Genomic DNA, 26,700 nt, shown 5'->3' on the forward strand with positions numbered 1-26,700 from the left:
CCCCTTTTTCTTTAATCAGCAAGCAATTTAAACCCTTCATAAGTTCAGTCTTTCAGTACTCTTTTCAAATATCCTGTTTCATTTTGTTTTGTTTTGTTCTGTTTTGTTCCGCAACCCTATGACTATGTGACAATTTTATTTAAACCAGAGTAACCTTTTCATGCTGCTCATTCATGGTTCAAATTCTAATGTTCAACCTATCTGTTGCTTTGTTTGTGGCGTATTGACTGTTATGTTAATCCCTAACTCATGTACTTTTAGATGATGACAAAAACATAAATAAGCAAGACTCACATTAGGGTGCTCTAGAGGGAGAGAGGGGTGTCTCCCTTCCAGAAAACTTTGTGTCATCACCATCTCGTGCTTCAAAAAACACTTGATGGTTTTAATAGTTTAAAACACATAAGCTTACTGTTGCACTTCTTCCCATAAGCTCACTTTTCCTTGATGGGCACAGTATTCAGGACAGTAGGTACAGAAAGCCATACCGTAAGCACTCTGCCTTTACTTCTGTGCTTCCCATCATTCCGTTCCCACTGCAGCACCGTGACGTAGCTCTACCACAGGGAGTGTCGTGTACATTTTTATTTTGTGACCATGACATCCTGCAAATGTTTCTCCAATATAAGCTATTGCTAGAGAATATGATCTAAAATTTTTTTCCTTAACTTTTATAGAATCAAACTATCAAAAGAAGAGAAATGCACACAGACCCATTAATATACACTAACCTTTATTTTAATATATTATATTGCTTTCCCTGTATATTTTGGGAATGGTGCTTTTTGTTCAATTTTGTGCTTGTGATCTGTTGCACTCCATGGTATCTTGTTTTGCATCATAAAGTTTTGTTCCTGCGCAGATCACAAGTGAAAAGGACTAAGCTGATTCTCAAGATCACGTGGCCATATTAGTGCAGGCAGGGAGCAGACACTCTCTGAATGATTCAACCACAGAATCCGTTTTACTAGAACACTTCAGCCCCTTAAAGTCCTGGGAGAACTCAATATTTTAAGAAGAAACTTCACTCTGTACCAGGGCTGGGAGGCAGGGGTACAGGAAACACAGGTGTAGAAGCTCAGCTTTCTCAGGAGAATTTTCAAACATGTGTGAGAATCAGATCCCATTGAACTTCGACAGCAATGATAATTCACTATAATAATTTCCCCATATTGCTTGAAATTGTTCTCATCATAGCGTTGTTAAGAGGCAGGTTTCAGAAACATATTTTTAAGGTCTTTCTTTCTCAAAGGTCTCAAAGCTCAGACTGTTCATGGTTATTTCCATCCTGTTCATCCTGATTTACCACATAGCTTCCTCTATAATTAATGGCTGACATGGTTTCTGGGCCAGGAATGCATGTTTCCCTACTTAACGTCCCAAGACCTCAGTTACAGTAGACTGTGAAATATTCAATTAAAAGCTTGTAAAACTCCTTGCAGAACTTAGCTTTGACAGATTCTAACATGCTGCCTTCATCAAGTCATACGAAGTAGTAAAAAGCAGTGCAATGAAATACAGACCTGGGTGACCATGCATTTCTCACCCTTCTTTGGAAGCGCTCAGCTGGCCCTCCCTCGCTTGACTTCAGTTGCACCCATGCTCCACTTGTGTTGGTCGCTGCCCATAGAACTTTTCTTTTTAGTATTGCCGGTTTCTTAGAACTGTGAAACTATGAACAGCATGTGGTTCTGAGTGAATTCAAATGATTTGTTGGAATACTGCATGAAAAAAAAATAACATGATATCCTCTAGAATTGGACTTTCCTGCATGTACTCATCGTCTCTTTGGTTGGTTCTTGAGTCATTTTCATGGGCTTAAAAATGAGACTCTCTCCTGTACTGGCACTATGAATTCAAGCACATGTAAGCTACATGTCATAAGCAGGATTCGTGGTGTTACTGTAACTTAATCTTTCCAAGAAAATTGTAATTCACCTACATGAGTTAGCCATTCCATAAATTTATCTTTCTTCTAAATCTTTGCGTTTTAGTGTTTGATCAATTAGATCTTGTCACGTATGAAGAAGTAGTGAAACTGCCAGCGTTCAAAAGGAAAACATTAGTCTTATTAGGTAAGTTATGCTGTATGCTTATTCTTACCTCCAAAGTGTTTTACACATGTTACTACTAGTCATTAACTTTTCCATTGTTGCCCACATCACTTAGGTGCACATGGTGTTGGGAGAAGACACATCAAAAACACCCTCATCACAAAGCACCCGGAGCGCTTCGCGTACCCCATTCCGCGTAAGCAGCGGCTCGGTCTCTTTGAACTCTTTTTCTCCCGTCGCATTCTTTTCATTGTAATGTGTATATTTTTTCCAATTACAAAAACAGTAACTGTTTACTATAGAAAATGTATAGAAACACTGAAGAAAATAAGGTAATTCCAACTTCATTTTTCCAAATTATAAGTACTCCATGGGAAGTTGCAGCATTAGTCTTATCCATTTTGTTGGCAGTATGTTTTCTCTGATGCAACTATGCTTTGTGTACTCATTATCTATATTATTGACTTCTTATCAGTTTTCAAAGCCCAGTCCAGGTACTATCTGTTGTCTGGAATAATGAATTCAGATCTGCAGGATTTTTCGATCCCCCTTACTAGTCTACTTCGTATTCTCGACCCCTTACCCTCTTCCATTTCCTCAGCTGTAAAATGAAATAACCGCATGGTTGTAAAAAGGCTTCAAGACTGTGTACTGAAGCAGATGGCAGCTAATTCATAACTCTCTGACCTATCATTTTATTGTTTACATCATTATTCTACAGGTTAGGCAAAGCAAATGAAAAATTATTCTAGAGCTACAGAAGTAACCAGGGACAGAGTTACTCCTCTCCACCACTGAAGAGTGAAAATAGCACTCACTAGACAAATTATCAACAAATAAGCATGGTTATGTTTCAGTAGAACTTTAAGACGGAGTCTGGAGAAATGGCTCAGTAACTAAGAGCCCTTGCTGCTCTAGTGGAGAACTCAGGTGTGGTTCCCAGTACCCACATGTCAGCTCACAGGGGTCTATAACTCCAGGTCCAGCGTATCTATATCTAATGCCCTCATCCTGACTCTGTAGACACACACATACACACACACACACACACACACACACACACACACACACACACACACACACACACGGGCACTGGTGTGCATGTAAACAAAATACTCCTGCACTTAAAATATAAATCTTAAAAACAAAAATTTTAAAGGAAAGCAGCCACAGTAGTACACACCTACAGCCCCAGCACTTGAGGCTGAGACAGAAGGATTGTCATGGGCTTGAGTACAGCTGGAGCAACATACCAAGTACGAGGCTAGCCAAGCCTACAAAGCAAAACCTTGTCTCAAAAAAAAAAAAAAAAAAAAAAAACCACAACAACAACTCTGAAAGACAATTTGGTCTATAAACCAATTCACAACTTCCCTGCTTCACCTTTTGTTTTCATTCTTCTATGATAATCCTACCCAAACCTCTTTAAGCCCATTTGTTTCCAGTACAGTGTGTCTTTTGCTGTATGCTAGCATCCTCATTTACAAAGTATTATAGACTAAGACTTTCAACATCTGAACTGTCCTATCCAGTAGTCTTTTGTGGCTCTTCAGCCATTGAAATGTGGCTCATGGGACTAAGAAACTGAATTACTTCACTATCATTCATTTGAATGTGAATAACCACACATAGTTGTCCATTCTTTTATTCTTTCTTCTTTCTGCAAGAGACGAAAGTAAGGACAGTGAGTTATGTTAGTCTTGGGCCATTCTATTAGTGATATTTTTATTGTGATAAAATATTCTGACCAGAGTAACTTACAGAAAAAGGACTTTGTTTTAGCTTACAGTTCCAGAGGGATAAGATGCCATTGTACTAAAGGGGTGGGAGGATAGCAACAGAGCAAGAAGCTGAGAGATCATATTTCTAACCTCAAACACAAAGCAGAGAGAGCAAACTGGAAGAGGGAGAAGGCTATGAACTATCCAAGCCTATCTTAAGTGAGACACTCTCTCTAACAAGGGTCAACCTCCACAAACAGTTCCACCCACAGGAGACCAAGTATTCAAATACATGATCCTATACAGCCATTTTTCATTCAAAACACCACAATCACTTCATGTCTTTCCCCCTGGGGTGGCATGAAATATGTCACAACACTGAAATATTCACCAAACAAGAAAAGGCAACTAATATGCTGATATGCACAGATAAATATGATTTTTAAATTGCTTTGTTTTAAAATCTGCAATGTTATTGGAAATGGGAACAGGGGATATGAGACACTCTAAAAAAAACAACAGCCTTTTTTTCTTTTTGAGACAGGGTCTCTTGTATCCCAGGCTGGCCTTGAACATGTAATCTTCCTGTTGCCACCTCTCAGGTGATGGCTTTGCAGCTGTGTGCTATAATTAAGCTGTGGGTTAATGAGCTTTTAAGAAACAATTGAGGAGCTAAGGTTATAGAGCTCAGTAGTAGAGTACTTACCTAACATACACGTCAACATACATGAACATCTAGATCCCAGTGCACACATGCGCACACACACAGTGATTGAGTTGAATAGGTCTGTTGGGAGTATAATTCACCAATCCAGCTGTTTAAACCTCTCATGGATGTAACTTTTCAGATACAACCAGACCTCCAAAGAAAGATGAAGAAAATGGCAAGAATTATTACTTTGTATCTCATGACCAAATGATGCAAGATATCTCAAATAATGAATACTTGGAGTACGGCAGCCATGAGGATGCAATGTATGGGACAAAACTGGAGACCATTCGGAAAATCCATGAGCAGGGGCTGATTGCAATTCTGGACGTGGAGCCTCAGGTAATGTCCAAGCCACCCTGAACGCACTCCATCTTGCCTGCATGCTCAAAAGCTCAGATTCTGAAATCCAAAATTCCATCAGAAAGTTTTGGGTCACAGAAGTAATTCTCTAAGTTTAAGTACTCAAGACTTCCTGGGTCACCAGTCTAGAATGCAAAGTAACCTGTCACTGAACTCAGCGGACACAGATGCATTTAAGAAGCAAATTCTTCTTTTCTACAGCTTATCCGCAGATACTCGGTGAAGCACACATTTGGGCCTGTGCCTTCCAAAAATCCCACACTGGCCTGACCTCAGGATGGGGCTCTGGCAATTGTTATCATGGCAGCCCACCTCTGTTCTCCTGGCACAGCCATGCTGAACCAGTAGAGCATCTGCCACTATCTCACATTGATTGCTTATAAGAAACTGATTCTGAGGTCTGGATATGAAACAGCCATAGCTTACTGAAAGCCAGTGCGAGTGAGCCCAGTGTTAGACGGAGCAGGGATTTAAGAGCCCAGGTGGCTCTCAGCCTCTGCTCTTTCCTGAAAGAGAAATGAACTCCAAGAGGACTCAAAATGGAGCTAGGTCAAAAAATCTATTGATTTTATAACCAAGTCTTATGTAGGAAGCAATAGCAATGATGGAACTTGAGAAAGAGAAGACCAAACACTCCACGTAGGGATTGGCATCATCTCAGCTGAGCAGTAGGGTGGGCACATGTTAGCACAAACAAGCAAAATGGAAGTGCTGACAGGCTGACTTTTCATGCCTGAGCATAAGCCCAGGTGGGGCTTAAAGCACAAGGAAAAGGCCTCAGGAATGATAGACATCAGAGGAGGTTACAGGACAGGCAGATGGGGAGGGACCCTTAGTGACTCAGAGCTACCATTGATAAGATGGATCTATAACCCGCACGTTTCATTGCTTAGATGAGAATGGGCATACCACCTGCTAAGATGTGGAGACGTGCTCCTGGTGGAGCAGACTCTGCTTCAGCAGGAAGAGGCTTATGTACCCATCCCAGGCAGGGCCGCTCTCCTTGGGTTCCACACTGGTCTTCACCTGAACGTCGTTTTCTGCTGGTAGTAATGTCTCTAGCAATTGAGAGGCCACTGCATGAGACTTGCTCTCATAGCCATCTCTAAGTGCTAGAACAGTCTGTGTGACCTGGGCACTGATGGCTCAGTGTCTGAGCTCCAAGATTCTAACCCATGGCCAATAGGTTCATCCATTTCCAATCCAAGTGGGCTTCTTATACTCAGAAGTTTGGAAATCACAAGATCTGGTTAGGGGATAGGGTGGAGTACGACATTAGGGTAACCACTGTGGTTCACTTAACGGTTAACTTGGACCTATATAGAACTAAATATGATGATGTGTAACGCAGATTGATCTTTGTTTAACTACTAATCCCTCCTTACTAGGGATTGGAAAAATCTTCTGGCCAGGGGTGGCTAGAGGCAAAGTCTCAATCCTGGTCCTGGTCTTCGACATCCTCTCCTTGGGTTCCACACTGGTCTTCACCTGAACGTCGTTTTCTGCTGGTAGTAATGTCTCTAGCAGTATGCTGGCTGCAGGGCTCCTCAGATCCCTCTGCATTACCTCAGGCCACTTCCAAGGGCTTTCTGCCTTCCCTGCTGCTGCTGCTGCTGCCACCGCCGCCGCCAACACCACCACCACCACCACCACCACCGCTGCTGCCGCTGCTGCTCCACTCATAGCACCCAGTTCTCCCTGTCCCCTTGCCCTTGCACAGCCATGCACTGCTCTGCACTGCTGAGCGGGAGAGCCATCTCTCAGCCTCCTCAGGATGTCCACAGCCAATCCTTTCCCCATTGCACTTGGCCCGGCACCTCCTCCTGCCAGGTCCACTGGCCCCTGCTGCTCTGACTGCTGGATGAGCTCACCTGCGCTCCTCTCCTGCTTCCTGTTTCCCCTCCTCTCACAACCGTGATCTTTCAGTTTTACTGGCCTCTGAAGGCAGGTCCTAGGCATCCTGGCCTCTGCCCTAGCCGCTATGGGGCTGTGGCTCTGGGGACAAGGATGGCCCAGGGCCATCTGGCCCCTGTATGGACTGGTTGACCACTCTGGTCCCAGGCTCTCCTGCCCAGTCTAGACTCCTAGCTGGATGCCATATGGCAGTAGAACCAGGGATATGTATGGAGTCCATACTAACAGGGCTCTCCTGGGCCTCCCTGCCCTCAGCCCTCTCTCTCTCCAGGGCTGGGGAACACCCTCATCCTGCTTTCAGGATTGCAGGGGCCATGAGTGACTTACTTTCAGACAGGACCTTGTTCTTAGAACATTTTCCTCCGTGCCTCTTTCCCACCCCAGCTGGTTAGATTGACAGTCTGATTCAACACACTCGTACTGAGCACCAATATGCCAGGCTATGTGCCCAGAGCCAAAAGTGCTAAAGAGTGAAAGCTGGTGAGGATGAAATTCCTTCCTGCATGTGCCTCAGAAAATATCCAAAGGAGGGAAAGCAACCTGTGCCTTTTCTTGTTTTAATCTGCTCAACATCTACTCCAGCTGAAGCCATTTCTCCCATGGGTGGCCTCATGGATTACCACCTAACACTGGTGCTCAGTTCCCTTCAGACATGTCTAATGCTTTGTTCTATCTTAATTTATTTAAGACAGTTGAGGCTAAATTGAAGTACCAATACTAAATAAGAAGGTGTGGTGGTCCAACTTCAAATCTAGAGGATCCTGGCAGTAATACTAAGCCAGAAAAAAAATAAACCAGTAACCTGGCTGCTTTCACATTAGCAAGGAATTGTATTCCTATACTGCCAGTCCTGGTAACCTTAAGGAACTCTATCAGTATCTACTGCCATAGACAAAGAAAACAGACTTGAAGCGATTGTGATCAACATTTTCCAGCTGGTAGAAAGTGAGGTTTGAACTGTGTTGGGTTTTGCTTTAAACTTTATGATCAGTCCCAACCTTTTGTGTCATCATAGGCAAGGTAACTCTGGGCACCCTCTAGGTCTCCCACCTTGTGCATAACAGTACAGTTTAAACCTGGATTTTTTTTCTTTTAACATGTGGGAAAGTCTATAGGGTAATGAAACCTGAAAAAATTCTATAAAACTCATTTTCATGGAAATAAAACTATAACTTAAGGAGTAAATCTATATCAGTAAGGCAGAAACCATAGAATAATAAGTGTATTATATAATGGGAACTTAATATAATGGTTTTTAACTTGAACTGCATTCTTATTTACCAATCAGAAGTATTACAAAGTTACTGCTACCCACTGGGCATACCCATGCTCGGGAGGATAAGGCAGGAGGATCATAAATCCAAGGCCAGCCTAGACCGTATATCCAGACTCTACGTTAAATATGGTTAATAGCAGATTATTTGTAGCTTTGCCTTTGCCCAAAGGGAGAAAAGTTGTCATCCAGAGATAAATCTCAAACTTAGTAGGAATCTTGAACTTGAAAAAGAAAAATAGTCAGGGGCTTGGGACCTAGCTCAGTGGTAGGGGTGCTGCTTAGCATTGCGGGAGGATATTAGATTCCCTCCACAGTACGAAAACACAAACTAGAACCAGAGGCTGTTCTGCTCTCATTAGCATGGTGGAGTTACTGTGCTCTTCCCGAAGCCCCGAGTCTGTGTACAGGAGCAGCTAGGCTGCTGTCCTGTATATTTTGTAGCTTTGCAATCTACTTTAGTCTAATGAGACCTGTACCTTACTTAGGTCCTTGGTTCAAATGAGTTCTTTTCCCTTGGCAATAATAATATGAGATTAATTCTTGCCCATAGGTAAAGGAAATACAAAAATGAATTTTATCTCCATAAATTACCTTTCATAAATGAACAATACTTTTTAAGTCTAGTATGAATCTAGTAATTATTTGAATCCAGTATGTTTCCCATAATTTTTCTATAGAATTTTCTTTCTCTGACTCCCTCCCTCCTCTACCCTCAACTCCCCACCTCTTTCCCTTCCTCCCTCTGTCCCTCTACTTCCTCCTCTTTTTCCTCCCTCCTTCCCTTTCTTCCTCTCCTCACATAAAGATTTACCTGTCACTATTAACAATTTGTATGTCACCTTAAATCCAAGATGTAGAGTTCGTCTTTAACTCTGTTGTTAACCACCTGAGGGAGGGGGCATCCTGTGAGCAGTTCCATTTCCTATCCCTGAAGTGACTGAATCTCAGCTTAGCAGAGCCTGGACCTAACCTGGCTCCCGCTTGAAAACCATAGATCGAGCAGGATATGTTGACAGGGATTGTCAAAAACAAAAGAGGACATGTGTAGTGATGCTGACTAGACAAGAAAATCACAATTGGGATTTGAGGCACATTGGAATTTTGGAAAATGTAATAATATAGGATAGAGATAGAAGGAACATGAAAAAGCAGGGGAACAAATATGTTAACCATAGGAACTACTGCTGTACTTATTGTGAGGAGCATTAATTTGGTCCTAAACTTTGTGTCGTGGGGGAGGGGACCAAAAACCTCTGGCAGTGTGATGAACATGGCCTTCCTTGACGACTGCAGAGTTGAGTTGCGTGGTCCTCCTTGTCTGCTGTAGACTCAGGACAGCACACAGTGCATGTGTGGCTAACCCACTGCGAGCTAAACTGCTGCTTTCGAAGGGATGGTTTCTTTAGACAGTAGCACAATGGCAGGCTAGAAATCGAAAACACCCACAGGATTGGGTGGGTAGCATGGTGGATGACTAAAAAGAAATCCATCTCCCACCTGGCTGTCATTGTCATTGTCCTCTAAGCTCCATTCAGTATAGGCTGTAGGCCCTTCCAGCAGGCACTCAGAGGTAGGTTGGCGAAAAAAGCGAGTAGGATGTTTCCACATCTTAGATGAGAGAGAGACAGACAGAGACAGAGACACAGAGAGACAGGGACAGGGACAGAGGGAGAGGGAGAGAGACTCAGGTCAGTGGAAATGATGAGAAAGCCTTACACCCTACTTGGAATATACCTTCTTTGCTGCCAGAGCATAGGAAGGAAAGAACAAAGACCGAAGGTAATAGTGACAAAGTGGACCTTTCTAAGTGAGGGCCATGTTAGGCTTACCTGAATCATGTGCTCAGTCATAACAGACAAACAAAGAAATGGGCAGCTAGCTAGCTCCATCAGAAATGAACATGGCGGCCTTGGAAACCATTCTTGGAGGGGGACTCTGAGCCTGAGGCTTGACCAATAAACAGCTTTAGGCAAATGAGACAGTGAGCTGGGTTCCCTCACCTACCCAGGCAGTATGTGACCAAACTCTAAAACAAGAATCCTAGTACAGGCAGGACTTAGACTCAAAATCGAAAACCTTTCATATCAGATTGGATATTAGAACTCTGTGTGCTCAGAGTTGCTGAGAGAGCAACAGCTCCCTGGTTAGACCTGCTGCAAAGGCCAGGATAAATGTACTTGTTACATTTACTGTTTTTACATTTTTACTGAACCATAAAGGCAGTTTATAGTGTACCATATTGAGTGTAAGAGAAACGACTGAGCAAGACACAGCCTTTGCCCTCAGACCACCCCCAGAGACTCTTTCCAGTGTGACTGATGGTTACTTTAGGAGCACACAGAAGGGCCTCAGAGCCAAAAGGGGAACGTTCTAGAGAAACTACCACGTGTCCTATCATCAGCACAAGAGGATCAGGTGCCCAAGGTCCAACTCAGTCAATAGAGCATGCCTAGCATGCTTGAAACCCCAGATTCAGCCCCCAGCACTGCATAACACTGGACATGTCGTAATCCCAGCCTTCAGCAGGTGGAAGAGGGAGGGTTGGAAGTACGAGGTCATTCTTCTCTATCTGAGACCATGTTCAAAACAGAACTTTTCAGAAACTAGGTTCTAATGTATTATTCAGCCAAACAGAAAGGACAGTGGGAAAGAAGGGGGAGCGGGAAGTGTAGGTAGCGGAAGCACCAAGCAGAAAGGCCAAGAAGCCAGAAAGAGCTGGACCTTTTCTAGAACTGAAGGTGGTTCAGTAAGGCCAGTCTACCCTGAAATGGAGCAGAGCTAGGCAGGAGTTAAATATGGGACCCAGCCAAGGAATATGTGTTTTCCCTGCAATGTAGAAGTGGGCCGTTGAAGGGCCGCTCAGAAAGATCAGCTAACCGTGGGTTGGACTATGGATTTAAAAGCCCCTAAAACTAGAGGCAGAGAATCAGTCTAAAGGTTATTACTAGAAACCAGGCTAAGGTTGGAGCACAAGAAACGGGAAGGAAAACAAAAGCAAAGAGCGTTTACAATGCAAAATATATAGGTAACAAAATAGACGTGTTTGGGTCTTGTTTAAAGAGCAACAAGCAGTAACTCCAGGCCAGTACAGAAGGGTTGTCTGTTTGAAACCAGCCTGTAAATACTTGTTTCTGGGGAAAGAAAACTAAAATTAAACAGAGAGCAGCAAGCTGTTTACTTCTGATGCCTATGAATCACGCACATGTCAGTCATGTGTGGATTATATACCTGAATGTGGTCAGCTTTGTCCTGGATTAGATATTTATAACCTCTGAGAATCTCATGGCTTCCCGGGGAGGAACAGAAACAGGGAGCCTTCCCAGAGCCTGTTCCTATGCCACCTCATCACAGCCCAGGCACACATCTAAGCAAATTAATGACTTGCACAGATTTGCCGCCTTTTGGAAAGGTACTAGAAGGAACCTCAGAGGGCCTTCCACTTGAATGCCATGTCCTCACATGGGTCAAGACATTGATCACAACCACAGTGTGTTTATTGGCAAGACCTCATGATTGCAGCCCTGAACAAGGGTCTGTCTCCCTTTCTTCCTTGAGTTCCGGGGGGGGGGGGGCTTTCATCAGAAGGCCTGTGTAAATGTGACTACAGCCCACACAGTGACAGTGGCCAAGATTTGCTTTCTTTGGTTAGCAACTGGCAGTTGGATATGTGACAAACTGGGTTCCTGATCAGTGCGAAGCCAGCCTGAAGATCCAAGTCCCCAGAATGCATTTCCCATCAACTACAATTCAGGTTTTATCAAATCACCAGGTTTAAATGAACACAAATGCACATATAAGCTGTAAGATTCATAACAAACAGGTCCAATTTGTCAGCTCTTATTTTCCAAGCTGTTGTCCACCCTTTAGGAGGAAAGCAATACACAACGTATCAAGTTGGTACTTTTAATTTTATCTTGCCAAAAACTGAAGCCAAGGCTTTGACGTTTTCAGTTGGGTCACATTTTATAGGGTCCTCTGCATGTTTTCTCGGTTATTGCCTCTTCTAAGTGTCTTCCTTTTCTGCACAGGCATTGAAGGTCCTGAGAACTGCAGAGTTTGCCCCTTTTGTTGTCTTCATTGCGGCGCCAACTATCACTCCAGGTTTAAATGAGGTAAGAGTGAATTTGCCCATCTCCGGATAAGCACACTCTGGGCTAAGGAGTGTAGATGTCTTGCACTGAAGACACCTGGGCAAAGCTCTGCTTTGTCCTTTTGCTGGACACTCTGATTCCCAGAGTACAAGGACCTCATTTAGTATTGGGAATTAGACACATAGGCAGGGTGATTCTTCTGAGATCAGAACAAATTCCAGCCCTATCCCTAGTAGAGCAGGTCTGCCCCAGGAGATGAGATGTGGACTAGACCAGTCAGTGGGACAGCCTGTAGCCTGACTCAATATGTGTGCTTGGGAATTCCAAGGGGAAAGCCCCTCAGTTCCCAAGGACTGAGGTGTTCCATGCAGACTCTTCATTCCATGGCACTGCTCTTCTGCCTCCCTGACAGGACTTTGTTAAGACAGTGGCAGCTCCTGGAGCCAAGAGGGGCTATAAAGAATCTATGGCCTTGATGGGACTGCCCAGGTTCCCTATCTTGTGGAGATGTCTGGAGACTACCAAACCTAGAAATGAGCTGGGCTGGACAGGAACCTCACTTCTCATTTGCCTAGTATGTACACGGCCCTAGGTTCTATCCCCAGCACCACAAAAGGAATAAAATCCTGGGTGCTTTTAAGCCAACTCAAGTCAGCACTTGCCAGAACTGGCTCCAGGTCTTGCCAAGCCCAACAGAGGGTTATTGCCTGGGAAGGTAAGGGTGGCAGCATATGCTGGCAGTGTGATCGCATCTACTTCCTGTGGTCCTGCGCTAGGAAGACACTTCTGTGTAAACTTATCCTGAAGAGCATGAGTTTGCAGATTCTAGAAAGCAGCAGACTCTCAACTGTGTCCAGCAGTTGACCCATTCGTATACTACAGTCAGAGTGCGGCTTGGAAGTTATGTGTGCCTTTCATATTTAGGTTGACCTTTATTGCTCATATTTTCAATATTTGGGGTTTTTTGTCATTTCTTTGGCAAGAGACATATTCCTTTGTAAAATTCTATTTTCCCATGTGTTTTTGGAACTCCTCATTATAGTTAACGTTTTGCCATGGTTACTATGTATTTTTTTCTTGAATTATCATCTTTGCTTTGTTTTTGTTTTTGTTTTGCCTGTTGTCCTGCCCTTTTACTAATTTTCCATAGCTGCCAAAATGGTGCAGAAAATTGCCTGTAAGTACCAGCTAGGAGGTGATGAAATACGGCCTGTGTCTTTTAATGTAGAATGTAGACATTTGGTTCCCATAAATCCTTGCTTTGCTGTAGAATAAAGGCATTTTGTTTTCACTGAGCTAAGCCTGTTCACAGGGGAGGGACAAGCTGCTGCAAAAGAAGCTGACAGAGCCTCACCTTAGAGGATGCAAACACAAGGCAGCTTTGTTCTTCTGCAAAGAGAACTCTGTCTAGCCATAAATTTTCTTGAATGTTTGCATCAGCCCAGCCTTCTGAACAAACCAGAACCTGCTAGCAGCGTCCCAGGCCCAGGACCGCATAGCACAGAGAACCCCCTTGGCACAGAGACTGACTTCTTAGAACTGTGCCAACAGGGACTTGTGGGAAGCGCTCCTGGCTCTGTTGAACACGTTTGCTGAAAGGGGGTTTTGTTTCTTGTGAAACTGAGCCACAGTGAAAATATGCTTTTTCAGGTACAAGCATAATGTGTGTATTTAGCCGTAAAAGGTGACTAGTGACTGAGGTCTTACAACCATTTGGGATAGTTAACACTGATATCCAAAGCATGCTGTGTCCTGCTTTGAAATTCCTGTAGAGGGTGGCTAAACCAGTAGACTTTGATTGGTCAGAGTGCCCAGATAAGGAACACTGGGTTCCTGGCTGCCCTTGTGTCTGTCCCTGCACAGGGCTGAAAGTCTGCTCATACCCTTGCCAAAGAGCTGTGCCCTCAGAGAGCAGGAAGAGGGGTCCTTAGCCAGGGCTGGGTACCTAGAACTCCTTGGTCCCTGAGGGTATCACAGGTTTGGCATCCTCCAGAGATCAGACTCTGTTACCCTGAGCCCCATTTCCCAATCACCCAGTCTCTTGACAATAGATTTATACGTCTAAAAATTCTAAAAGAGGGGTTGGGGATTTAGCTCAGTGGTAGAGCCCTTGCCTAGGAAGCGCAAGGCCCTGGGTTCGGTCCCCAGCTCCGGAAAAAAAAAATTCTAAAAGAACCAGTTTCAGTGAAGCAAACACTTGTTCTTGCAATAGCATTTACTGAGCATATACTATGTGTGTGTGCCACTCTGCTTAGCCCTAGGGCACAGCAATAGCAGAACATAAAAGTTTTTATGCCCTGGTTGAGGAGAGGGGCAATAAGCTAATAAACATAAAGGTATAGATGTGGCCATATATGAATATGGACTAAGGCTAGCCTAAGCTACACAAAGACTCTGTCCCTGTCTCTTCCCAAGGGCAGGGGAATTTTGTGTGTGTGTGTGTGTGTGTGTGTGTGTGTGTGTGTGTGTGTGTGTGTGTGTATGTCTGTGTCTGTGTCTGTGTCTGTGTGTCTGTGTGTCTGTGTGTCTGTGTGTCTGTGTCTTTTAGGACTCCAATAGTTTATAACTACCTAGTGTTTGGGAAGTAGATCAAGAAACTTCTAGTTTGTTTCACTCAAAAAATTCAAATTTGAATTTGGCCTTTGTGAAATCAGCATAAGAAATTTAACCTGTCATAACAGAAACAGACCTTCTTTCTGGTAACTCTTTAGGACAGTAAACATATCTAACACTTGGGAAGCTAAAACAGGATCCCAAATTCTAGGCTAGCCTGCTACATAGTGAGACTCTAGCTCAAAAAGAAAAGCAGTGTTCATGGGACAAGCTTGAGAGTCCAGGTTCCCTCCTGGTGTTGACTCAGCCTGGGGACAGTTTTGATAGTCTGCGGCCAGCTGAGTACAGGGGTTTGTCCTGCAGCAAGCCTACTTAGGGTTCAAGGCTTTGGGATGGTTTTCTTAAGAGACATGAGTACATGCACAAAGCCTGATATTTTTCTGGCCATTTCCAGTACAGACCAACTTGGGGGCATTCCTCAGCTGCCAGTTACTATGTATGATATGTGGGAAATGGCCTTATTCCACCATTATTTATAGCATCCTAAAAGCTTTGCCTCTGGAATGGACTGCTGTCAAATGAGGGCTCTTATATGCCGTTGCATTCCTGGAACACACTAAACCTTTTAACTAGATGGAGGGAAATACAACTTAATTTATTATCCAACAACGAGGCTTATTAGCACAAACACACAAAACTCAAATGAGCTTTAAGGTCCAAGGGAAAGAGACTAAGAGTTCAACTCAACCACACTAGCACTCTCACCAAAAAGGAGGTAGTTCTGGTTCTCCTTGGCTCAGTGGAAGGATAAAAGAACTGTAGCCACTAGAAATCCAAGCCTTGTGTGGTCTCCCGGAGTGGGCTTTGGGGAGAGACCCAGGTAAGCTTGGCTGGGGGCTCTGTGTTTGCTGCAGTGTTGGTTTTGTCTTCTTTTCACAGAGACCCCGGTTGCATGTCAACCAGTCAGTTACCGGTAGGAATTCTGTGACACTACCATCACAGGACAGGGATCGCCATCTCTGTCACACAGCCATCTTGGCCTTGTATCCCACCCTTGTTTAGTTTTGACCTGTTCTAACACTGAGATGGATTGTGGAAAGAGAAAGACACTGACTGACTTCCACCTTTCATTTGCTTTTCCCTTCTCCCATCCCTCCCCCTCTCCCATGCCACCCTATACAGGATGAATCTCTTCAGCGCCTGCAGAAGGAGTCCGATGTCTTGCAGAGAACATATGCACACTACTTCGATCTCACAATTATCAACAATGAAATTGATGAGACAATCAGACATCTGGAGGAAGCTGTCGAGCTTGTGTGCACAGCCCCACAGTGGGTCCCGGTCTCCTGGGTCTATTAGGCTTCTCTGTGGCTATCTGAGTATAAAACCAGGAGCCACTTCCTATGTGGAAAAGCCTCTTTGTTATCGGCCTTGTGTCAGCAGGTCGTGGTCCCTAGAGACTACCTAGTTGTAGTGTGACCTACATTTATAATTATTGTCATGTCCGAATAGATAGGAGGAGAAAATCAATTACACACTAATTTAAAGAGACAGTATCTTTTTTAATCAGTTCTCCTAAACTTTAATAAAATGTATCTTTAAATGTATGTATTATTCAATCCTTTGGAATGTTATATTTTTGGAAATCATAGCTTTTTATTTCCAAGGCCCCTAAAAACTGCACAAAATAGATGCTGCTTTCTATAATCTATTTTAATAATAATAAACATGATTCTGTTACCTTGACTGGGGGTGGAACACTACATTCTTTTTAGAGTCTGATTTTATGGATTGGAATACCTTTCTTTCCTTTATTTATTTGAAATGATTAGTCTAGTGATTACAAAACAGTCATAAATTTTTAAAGGCCTTTTTTCTCTCTCTTTTTTTTAAGTCCTTTATGTAACATCCAGATACTGTGATACTGTCTCTTTGAAGCACCCTGTAAACCTTTTAGAGATTTGAAGTTGGGTCTTGACTCTTAATGCATGTGGACAGTCGCGAGCGTTTATGCTGTCGGTGTGTCTGTGTTGGACAAAACAATCTGTAATTACAGCGAAGTACATTCCGTTCACGGGGCATACCCAGGGGAGTAAGAATAAATTGCTATTATGACTAAGTTGTAAACCTATGCACATCCCTTGCATTTCGGGCAACTTTATAAAACAGAAAAAAAAGATTTTTATTAATAATAATCATGTAGTGAAATGTGTTTGTAATTTTGTCTCAATTTAATTTGTTGTAAGGTGGGAGGGGGTACTGCTGGTTTCGCCATTTCAGATCTGTGTTGTCTAAGAGTATTAACGTTTTAATTAAGCAAAGAAATGCGGATTTTTAATCTGTATGTAATTGTTTTAAGCACCCATTTAAAGAGAATATACTGTGCAATGAAGAAAACAGTTTAGGCATTTGCTACAAACTGAATTATTCCAAAAGAATAATCTATAACCGCCCTGTAAATTCCTTTAAAATGATAACTAACAGGACAGTCTGACCATTTTTTAAAATATACTTCATTGTATGTGTTCAATAATTAAATGCCTTTGGGTCCTTCATTTCATTATAGATTTGTTCAGGTCTCCAAGCTGGCAATCTCCTCAGTTTTAAGGTTTGTTAGATGCTCACTGACCCATCAAAGGCCCAGAATGAGTATCATTTGGCAGGGCAACAAAGCAGCCTGCCAGGGCACAGCTTGGACCACATCTGACTCGCAAGGCCACCTATGGTCTCTCCTTCCTCTTGCTCTATCCCTTGGCACAGGGGAGTCACCCGTCCTTGTTGCTTTAGAAACATTTCACCCTCTCATCCCCCGCCATGCTGTCAGAATCACTAGAGGTTCAGGCTGGGGTTCTCAGACTCTTTGCCAGAGGTCACTAGAGTGTTTCCCCTTCAAGTGTGCAAGGACAAGGCACTGACATGACTCCGGTCCTTGGAAACACACCATTGCTTTCATTTCTTGCAGGTTAGCTGGCCCCCATCACTTTGTGCCTTGGCAGAATGAGTTCTGGGCTGAACAGCTCCTCTTTGGCACTGAAGAGAGAAGGCAGTTTTTGCATCATACTCCTCTCCTGTTTTCAGCATCTCACCCATCCCAACTATTATTACATGATACCATTTGGTTTCCATTTGTAGACCATTTTTTGTCAGTGCCCAGAAGGGTCGCAACTAACCAACAAGATACTATGAGAAGAACTTACATTCGGTCCCACAAGTGAGGGTGACCTAACAGCACCCCAGAGACAGGCTCAACAGTGGGCTCTTGCTAGTTGGAGGGAGAAAACTTCAGGAGTTGCTTAGGGCTGTGTAGTGCTGACCTCAATCCTAATCAATGCCCAGGCCAGACACCATTACTGCAGTAGTACTGACCATGAGCCACCCTTCTCAATGGCTCGGTGCCTGCTCTACCTCTTCCAGTAAAGCACAAAGAAGACTAAGGTGTGGGAAAAAGAACCATTCCTCCCTCTGGTAGAACCCCCCTTATGCTCCCACTTTCTCTTGAGAGCAGATCTCCAGAGATGCTAGCAAGGCCTGTCTGTAGCCATCTACCATGTCTCTACAGGTAGAATGGGCATAAGAAAGTGAGGCCAGCTGAAGTACAGGTGACCACAGACTTAAAAAAGTACTCTAGGACTCGGGGTCTGGGGGACTTCTCTCCTCCTCACTGGCTTTCTGGGGACCTGAGAGAAGAGCACAGGCAGGCATCCTTCCTGCCCTTATGCAGGTGGTGAAACCCTGCACCTAGAACACAGCAGCTGCCCCAGCAACTCACCTGCTCTTTTCCACTAATACACAGCTCTAAAGCAGTGTGCTTATGACCTAGAGGACAAAACATCTTAAGTAGGAGTACTGCCAGGACAGTCATACCCCGAGCAATCAGAGGAAATTGCTCAAAGCTTCTTGACTGCTTCCATTTCATCAGCAGAAACACACACACACACACACACACACACACACACACACACACACACACACACACACAGAGATTAGAGCAAATGACCAGAGATTGCTAAATCAGTAGTCAGCTGAAGTGTTAGAAGGCCAGATTGCAGGTCCTTTCTGCCACCCAAGCCCTACTCCCTACAATAGGAGAGGGAATGTTTAGATCTCCTAAGTTCTTTGTTTGAATGATGGCATGAGCTGATTTTCTAGTCATAAAGTAGTAAATACTTCTCACATGCAGCGTATTCCTCTCTGAACACTGAAAAGGAAAGTGCCACTCATTGTAATTCCTCTGGAAGTTTCCCAGTGTCAAGATAACATTGGAACTTCTTTAGATGTACCCCATCAGGTGAGATGGCTTAAAATATCTGCTCAGAAAGGGAAAAAAAGAACTGACCTACTTCTTGCCATTTGCATTCAGAAGGCATTGTCTCAGGCTATTGGTGGCAGACTAGGTAAAGCGTAGAGTTCCCCAGCAAATGAAGAGTGGCAGGAAGCAGTCTGTTCCCTGTATCCAAGGCCTGGACCAGGTAGGAGGGCAGGCAGGGGGGCCAAGTGTTCCTTTGAAGCTACTGTTACCTTTTCAAGCTTTTTGTCTCAGAGTTCTGTTTTCCAATCAGGTGTCTCTTGGTTAAGGTTACTAGTTTGTTCTTTGCAAAAAGTTCAATCAACTGAACCACCCTCCAGGAAGGAAGGAGCTACCCAGAATGGAAACTGCCCCTTAAGGGTGAGGCAGCCCAAAGCATTCTCTTGTCTCCCACTGATGGGATGTTCCTTAGCATCTCAGGTCAGTTTCTTACACAGGGCCAAAATAGGCTTAGCTTCCCACAAACACTATCAAGAAAATGGCTTGGTTAGTAAATTCTTAATACAAATGTCTCCTTAGAAATAGTAGAGGGCAACACTGAGAAGCATTCCAAAATCAAGCCCCTGGCAACCCCCATCACTTGTTTCAGGTCAGCATTCTGGTGGGTAGATGCCGGTGGCTGTTTGTCAGCACTGAACACAGCCTGCTCCATCTGTTCTCTTCACAAGGGCTGTGGCTGCTGAGGCAAACGGAAGGCCCTGCAAGCATCTTGATGCCTTGTCTCTTACTATGGCTTTCAGAAGGGCTGCGTGCTCATCTCATCCCTATTCTCGTTTGGGGGCACCTGCCCTTTTCTAGCCCCTTTAGAAATAGGGTCTCCCTCTCTGTGGTACCACTGGCTAAGGGACCATACTTGGGACGCCTCATGGTAACTGGCTGTGCTGGTCACCGCACGCGTCCATTTGCCTTAAACTTGTGGAAAGTCTCGGGTTGCCCAACGTATAGAGTGAAGTTCAGCTCTCATACCATCTGGAAGTAGGGGAAAAGAGGGAAAGCACCCAGCCTTCCCTTCTGCACTTCCTGTTAGTGCCCTCGGACCACAGCAGCAGCAGCAGCTATAGGGAAAGAGCAGTACCATCTCTGGGAAAGGCATCCTCAAATCTTAGCTGTTAGAGGGATGGGAGAGAACATCCTGACGTCCCACTATCTGTCATCTGACCCTCCATTAACTCCCTTAAATGAACCTGTGCAAATGGACCAAGCAAAAGAAAACAGAAGGAGATGATTGCAGCCACATAGGAGACCTCATTGCTGGCCCCAAGCATAACTCCAGCTTGGCTACTGCTTAAAGTTCAATCCATTCTCTATAGCGCGTGACTGAGTAAGGTCCAGGGATGAGTCTTTCTGGACCCAGGAGAGAATCTCAGCAGAGAGACTTGTGCTTGGGAGTAGAAGTAGGCATTCCTCCACTGAAAGTGGCCTTGCCTTTATTTTTCATTTGGCAGAGACCAAGAATTGGGGGGTAGGGGTTGATTTCCGTCTTTGACGTTTGCCTGGGATGTCCTCTGCAGGCAGGTGGTGCTGAGACCCCAGCATCATGTTCCAGTGCAGTGTAGGTGCATTGCCATTCAGACTCAGTTCTGGGGTGGTTTTGCATAAAGCTTTGCCAATGTGTTCTTTCTTTCTGTATGTATTATTGCCTTTTTATAAAAGGTTTTGAAGTATTGTCTCAGTGATAAAAAGAGAGAGATGTTAATGGTTGTTGTATATTTCACCGTATCCGATTGTAAGTATTCGCAGGGTACAGCCAAGCCTTAGCTTGCAAGAGGAGCTGAAGGGGTTGGAAAGGTTCGGATTCTTTGTAAATGTCCTGCTTTTCTTTCTCTCTGTGTGTATCTATTTACATGCCTTAGCACACGCCCTCCCATCCCAACCCCTTTTGCCCTGTCACCTGAACAAACACAAGGCTGGTGGCATTGCCAGCACAGTACAAGTCGAAACCCTAATCAGTTATCTCGTGTGACAGGGGAAGAAGAGAAACTGCATAGTATTCTTTGTAGAATATACATACCTGTAGGATGCTGTGTAATGGGAAACCATAGACTTGGGCTTTTGTCATTTCAAAGTTGGAGAAATGTATGAATAAAATGTATAAAACATGAAAAGGCACGTGTCTCCTCAGATTCCAGGCCAAACAGCTTGGGAACAAACACCCTTTCATGGTGTAGAAGAGGAGGGACGGCCGTATTTTAGGCCCTCTGCATGGCTCGGCTTTGCAGGACTCCCCCGCAAAGGTCTGTACCAAAGGGATGGCTTCTATCCTTTCTGGGAAGAGTGTGTCCCAGGCTCCTGGTGTCCATCCTGGAAACCTTCCTCTCAGGCTTCAACTTGCATGTGAATGCACGTTTCAAATAGCTTCTGATCTTTATAAAAAGAGACAAACACAAGTTGTGACAGCTGCTGGAAATAGAAGTCTAAATTGATTTTAGTGATGTAGGTGCCGCAGCTCAGCAAATGTGGTTATATGACGTTTGCACAAAAAGCTGTAGGAGGAAGTGCTCCAGGCTTGTTACTTGGCTTGATACAGATGCTGTTTGTGGTTTGGCTTCAAGCTAGAATATGGGACGTGGCTTTTAGTATGCCCCTGCTCACCTCATTGACACACTCCCTGCTCTGGCCTTTTGCTTTGCTCAAGAAAGTCGTAGTGGAGACTCACACTTGCCTGTGCTGCATACACCCCAGAAAGGAGCCAAGCCCCAGTAAATTTTACCTGCTCACTTGAAAATTTGCAATAAGGAAACATAAATCCTAGTGACTATAAGCCAACGCTTTACTCGAACTTAATCACTATAAGAGTCTAGATATGATGGGGGTGGGGTAACAGCTGGTCAGTAAAGCTTGTGGCAGCGTGAGCACGGGTCTGATCCCCAGCACCCATAGAAAAGGCCAGGCATGGCGACAAAGCCTGGTAATCCCAGTGCTGGAGAGGCAGAGACATAAATTCTGGGGCTCAGCTGGCCTCCCAACCTAGCTGAATTAGAGTACCTCAAGCCTCTGTGAGAGACCCTATCTCAAAAGAGAAAGCAAACAACTACTGAAGAGCATGAGGTGGGCCTTTGGCCTCCACCTGTGTACACACATGCACACACACTGTTGTGAGTGACTCTCCTCCAAGCCAAGCAGCCGCCATCTTGGGGAGTTGAGCTGTTCCCCCTTGGAAAAGAATCACATTAGCTGAGCTTGTTGACTATTTGTACCCACTTATGAGGGGGTGGAGAAGGTCACAACACCTCACCTAAGTATCAGCCACTCTGCCACCTATTGTATACAACCGTCTTAATTGCATGTGGTCACAGGGAGATACTTTGACTATATAGGCTGGAAAGACTAGTGAAGGGGGCTCCATCAATGAAGCTGGGGTTCATCACAGTCACACACTGCCAGAGGATCTGACTCAATTCTGATGAGCTATTGTAAGAAAATGGAGGAAAAAACAGCCTGCTACAACCTCACAAGTGGCTTCTGGTTGTGAGGGGGTAAACTGAGGCTGGAGGTGGGAAAGCAGAGACCGCACAAGGCAAGTTCACCACAAATTAACAGTTTTCACAGAATTTCCCCTAGAACAATCTTGAATACCATGAATACTCTTATATGCTCACAGACATATGTGTGATGTCAGCAACATATCAAAGCCAACACTTAAGGTCTGTGTGCTTTCTGTTATATAGCATGTATCTCAGAAAAAAAAACACCAAACTCACCAACTATGATCACTTTTGCAGCTGATTATTTGACAAAATCTAATGCTGAGACCTAATCTGAAAAGGATCCAGTCAAAGCAGACACAAATATCCTTAGCTGCTAAAAAGGAGCTGCTTCAGAGTCTGCATAAACGTGAGGACCTCAACCCAGGTCCCCAGCACCCGGGTAAATGAGCCAGAGCCAGAGCCAGCAGCGCAACACAGGCCTGTGATCCCACAACTGGGATGGAGGACAGGAGGATCCCCAGAAACCAGTCTAGCATAATTGGTGAGCTCCAGGTTCCCTGAGAGACCATCTGAAAAACAATAAGGAGGAAATCAATCAGAGAAGACACCTAATGTGGAGCCCCACATGCCCAAGAACACACACCTACATAGGAACTCACGTGCAGGTACGAATTACACATGAATAAATGAGTCCATGTATGCACAAACGCAGAAAGAAATGAACGATGGAGTGAGGGGTTGAATGAACTGGGACCAGGACAATGCCAAAGGCAGGGAGGAAACCTGGAAGAATTCTCCTCCTGGAGCACTTACCTCTTCCACAGAAAGGAAAGAACTGACTCCTGAAAGTTGTCATTTGACATATACTGTGGCATTAATATATCCAAACACATACATACATGCATACACACATACATACACAAAATAAATACTTTAAAACTACCTAGAACATGAAGAGAAAGTAGGAAAGTAGATGAATACATTTACACACTAATACTAATGACACCTTATTTGACTTTTAGCTCTACATACATTTAAATTCGTTATAATGCTAACACAGAAGTGGGGAAGGAGATAGCATTAACATGGCTTAAGTTTTACATTGTCAAGGTCAGGAATTAACTAATAGACTTTTGTACGTTAAAGATGCTACTTAAGAGCAATTATTTCCCAGAATTCCCAGACATAATGCCTGGTTCAGAATTTAAACACTAGCCTGATTTAACAGAGCTCTGTGTGTGGGCGTGTGTGTGTGTGTGTGTGTGTGTGTGTGTGTGTGTAAATTAATTCAGCCAAAACTGGGGAGACAGAATTTCTCCATCTGCCTCTGCTTTGCCCATATAGCAGTGTTATAATTTATAGAAAAAAATGAAGCAAAAACCAGAAAATATGCATATTTAAATTTAGCTGTGGGCTCAGGTTCCCAGACAGGGAGATACTTTTTCCTAGCACCACGGATCTTAGGTTGGACTATTTTCACTCCCAGTGTGGTATTTCCTGTAGAGAGATGGAGCTGAAAAAACACATTTTTTTAAAACAGACTTATTCTTAGAGTCCCATTATATAATCACGAGAAGAAAATTAAGAGGTTATAATTTCCAAGCAGAGGTCAAACTATTATCAAAAGCACAGACTATAGAGGAAAGGATTAATTAATTCAACCATCAAATTTAGGATCTTAAGAATTAAGGGGCTGGGGATTTAGCTCAGTGGTAGAGCGCTTACCTAGGAAGCGCAAGGCCCTGGGTTCGGTCCCCAGCTCCGGAAAAAAAAAAGAATTAAAATAAAAGCCAATCGCCATAGTACAGCCTGTAATCCTAGCACTCAAAGCTGAGACATGAGAATCTGGAGTTCAAAGCATAGAGAACTCAGGACCAGAGAATTTGAATGGATTTGTCAAAAACAAAAAACAAAATCACTAGTTAATGACCCGTTTCAGTCCTCAGCAGCAGGGGTGATGGGAACCTGGCTGGAGTGACAAGCTCTAGACAGACCTGGAATCTTTTAAACACCTTCCAACAAGGTAAAGAAATCTTTCCAAAGTGGAAGCCATGAGATCTGTTCTTGACTTCCCTGGCAGTGAACAACAGACTGGGTCTGTGACCTACACCTTCTGCCCCTATGGGGCACCTGAACTCAGAAGAAAGAAGCTTTATGCTCAAGGTGGCAGTAGAGGCTTGTAACTGTCACAGAGAGGTGACAGGCTCTGACTCCACCTGGCTGCAGTGGCCATGGAGTTTCTCTGAAGGAATCGAACAAAAACACTTTGAGCTGTTTGGTTTGTTTTCCTTCACTATGGAACATCTGGTCTACCCTCAGTTCTTTAAGCCCCCTAATACTTTTTTCCCATAATGCTGGGGATAGAACCCACGACGTTGTGCATACTAGGCACTTAATAAATTTGAAACTTCTCTTTGCAAAAGATAGAGACCATTCCATAAAACCACAACTGATCAAAATGAAGACTGTGGCACTCAATCGCAACTGGGCTATCTTCAAAACCACTCCTGCACCTGAGGCTCAGGGAATGTTTTGGAAGAAGAGGCTTAAAGATTGCAAGAGCCAGGGTTGGGGATTTAGCTCAGTGGTAGAGCGCTTGCCTAGCAAGCGCAAGGCCCTGAGTTCGGTCCCCAGCTCCGAAAAAAAAAAAGAAAAGAAAAAAGAAAAAAAAAAGATTGCAAGAGCCAGGAGCTGGGGGGAGGGTGCTGGTGACATTCTGTCTCCTAAGAATTTTACAAGCTACACACATTAAAGTCTCACCCACCTAACTGCCCAATGAGCTGAACAAGGGTGACACCAATAGCCATGCCAAAGTGGATGGAGAAAAGTCCATGAAGCTTCAACCCCACACAAAGAACTACAGGCAACTGAAGAATGTTCAGAGTGAATAAAATAGTCTTCTCCAGTGAAGGGTACACCAATCAGTTATCTGACAGCAAATAGTCAGCATTTAAGGAGATATATAGATGTGTGTGTGTGTGTGTGTGTGTGTGTGTGTGTGTGTAACCAATATGTATATAATATGTATATATATAATATGTATACATAACATGTATGTAAACAAGTAATAAAAAAGAGGCTGTGGATTTGAAAGACAGGAAGAAAAGGTATATGGGAAGGTTTGGAGAGAAAAAAGGGAAGGGAGAGATGATTTAATTGTACTATAATGTCAAAAGTAATAGAGAAATAAATACATAAAATACTTTAAATTTTACCCACAAAGTTGCTAGGGTCCCTAGCAACATTTTTGAGCTCAGTGGGTAAAGCACTTGGCACATGAGCAAGAGACCTGAATTCACCTCACATAGGAAGCCACGCACAATAACATGTTATTGGAAATCCACATCAGGAGGAGGCAGAATCCGAGAAATCCTGGAGGTGGGCACTCACTTGCTGACCAGCTGAACTACTTGGCAAGCTCCAGGTTCAGTGGAAGCTTTGTCTTAACAAATAAATGAAGTGACGAGCAAGCCAGGATGGTGTCACGCATTGATCTCTAACCTGGATGCACAAGTACATGTAGTGACACACGTGTGTACACATATGAACGTGTACACACATATACAAAAGGAGATAGGTAAATGAATACTCAGAAAACAAAAAAGTTGCACTTATAGAAAATTCCTGTGGTGAAATTTGAATATTCCATTTTGAATATAGATTGTAGCTCCTCATCCCAGCAACCAGGAGTCACCCTTGATGGCACTTCCAACTTCAGATCTTCTCAATGTCTTGTCTTCATTACAAGGAGGGTGGGTATTCATTTGTAAATGGGAAGACAGGAGGAACAGGCTTGGGATGAAAGTGGGAAAGATGATGTTTGCTCTTGAACAGTTTAGTACAGTATTAGTTGGCTTTCCCGTTGCTTTGACCAAATATGGCGAGAGGCAGTGTAAAGGAAGAAAGGTGTGGCAGGAGTTTAAGACAGCTAGCCATACAACTTTGGCAGTCAGAAAAAGGTATATAATGCCCAAGCCTCACCCCAGAGCAGCCCACTTCCTCTAGCCAGGCCCCAACTCCAGTGAATTCCATAACCTCGGCCAAAAGCACCAGAAGCAAAAGACCACCTTCTAAAGAAGCACATGGGCCTAGGGTTATGTCCCACCCTTAGCAAAAATGACAGTGTTTCCCAAGCTCACAGAGCTTTGGGGTCAAACTGTGGTTAAAAGCATCGACTGCTCTTCCAGAGGTCCTGAGTTCAATTCCCAGCACCCACATGGTGGCTCACAACCATCTGTAATGGGATCTGATGCCCTCTTCTGGTGTGTCTGAAGACAGCGACATT

At 43.9% G+C, this 26,700-nt stretch overlaps 1 protein-coding gene across 18 annotated transcripts in view; it reads left to right on the top strand.

The window, feature by feature from the left end:
* Window positions 1-21,092, top strand: part of Cask (calcium/calmodulin dependent serine protein kinase) — a 343,504-nt gene extending 322,412 nt beyond the window's left edge. For 11 of the 18 annotated variants that reach the window (XM_039099558.2, XM_039099563.2, XM_063279869.1 and 8 more), the window contains 5 exons: window positions 1,995-2,075; window positions 2,170-2,250; window positions 4,624-4,826; window positions 12,066-12,149; window positions 15,864-21,092. In XM_039099558.2, the coding sequence (XP_038955486.1) occupies window positions 1,995-2,075; window positions 2,170-2,250; window positions 4,624-4,826; window positions 12,066-12,149; window positions 15,864-16,040 (626 nt within the window). In that variant the 3' untranslated portion in view covers window positions 16,041-21,092. 18 annotated transcript variants of the gene reach the window in all.
* The last annotated feature ends 5,608 nt before the right edge of the window (window positions 21,093-26,700 follow it).

This window comes from Rattus norvegicus, chromosome X (assembly GCF_036323735.1).
Source record: "Rattus norvegicus strain BN/NHsdMcwi chromosome X, GRCr8, whole genome shotgun sequence".
Classification (NCBI taxonomy): domain Eukaryota; kingdom Metazoa; phylum Chordata; class Mammalia; order Rodentia; family Muridae; genus Rattus; species Rattus norvegicus.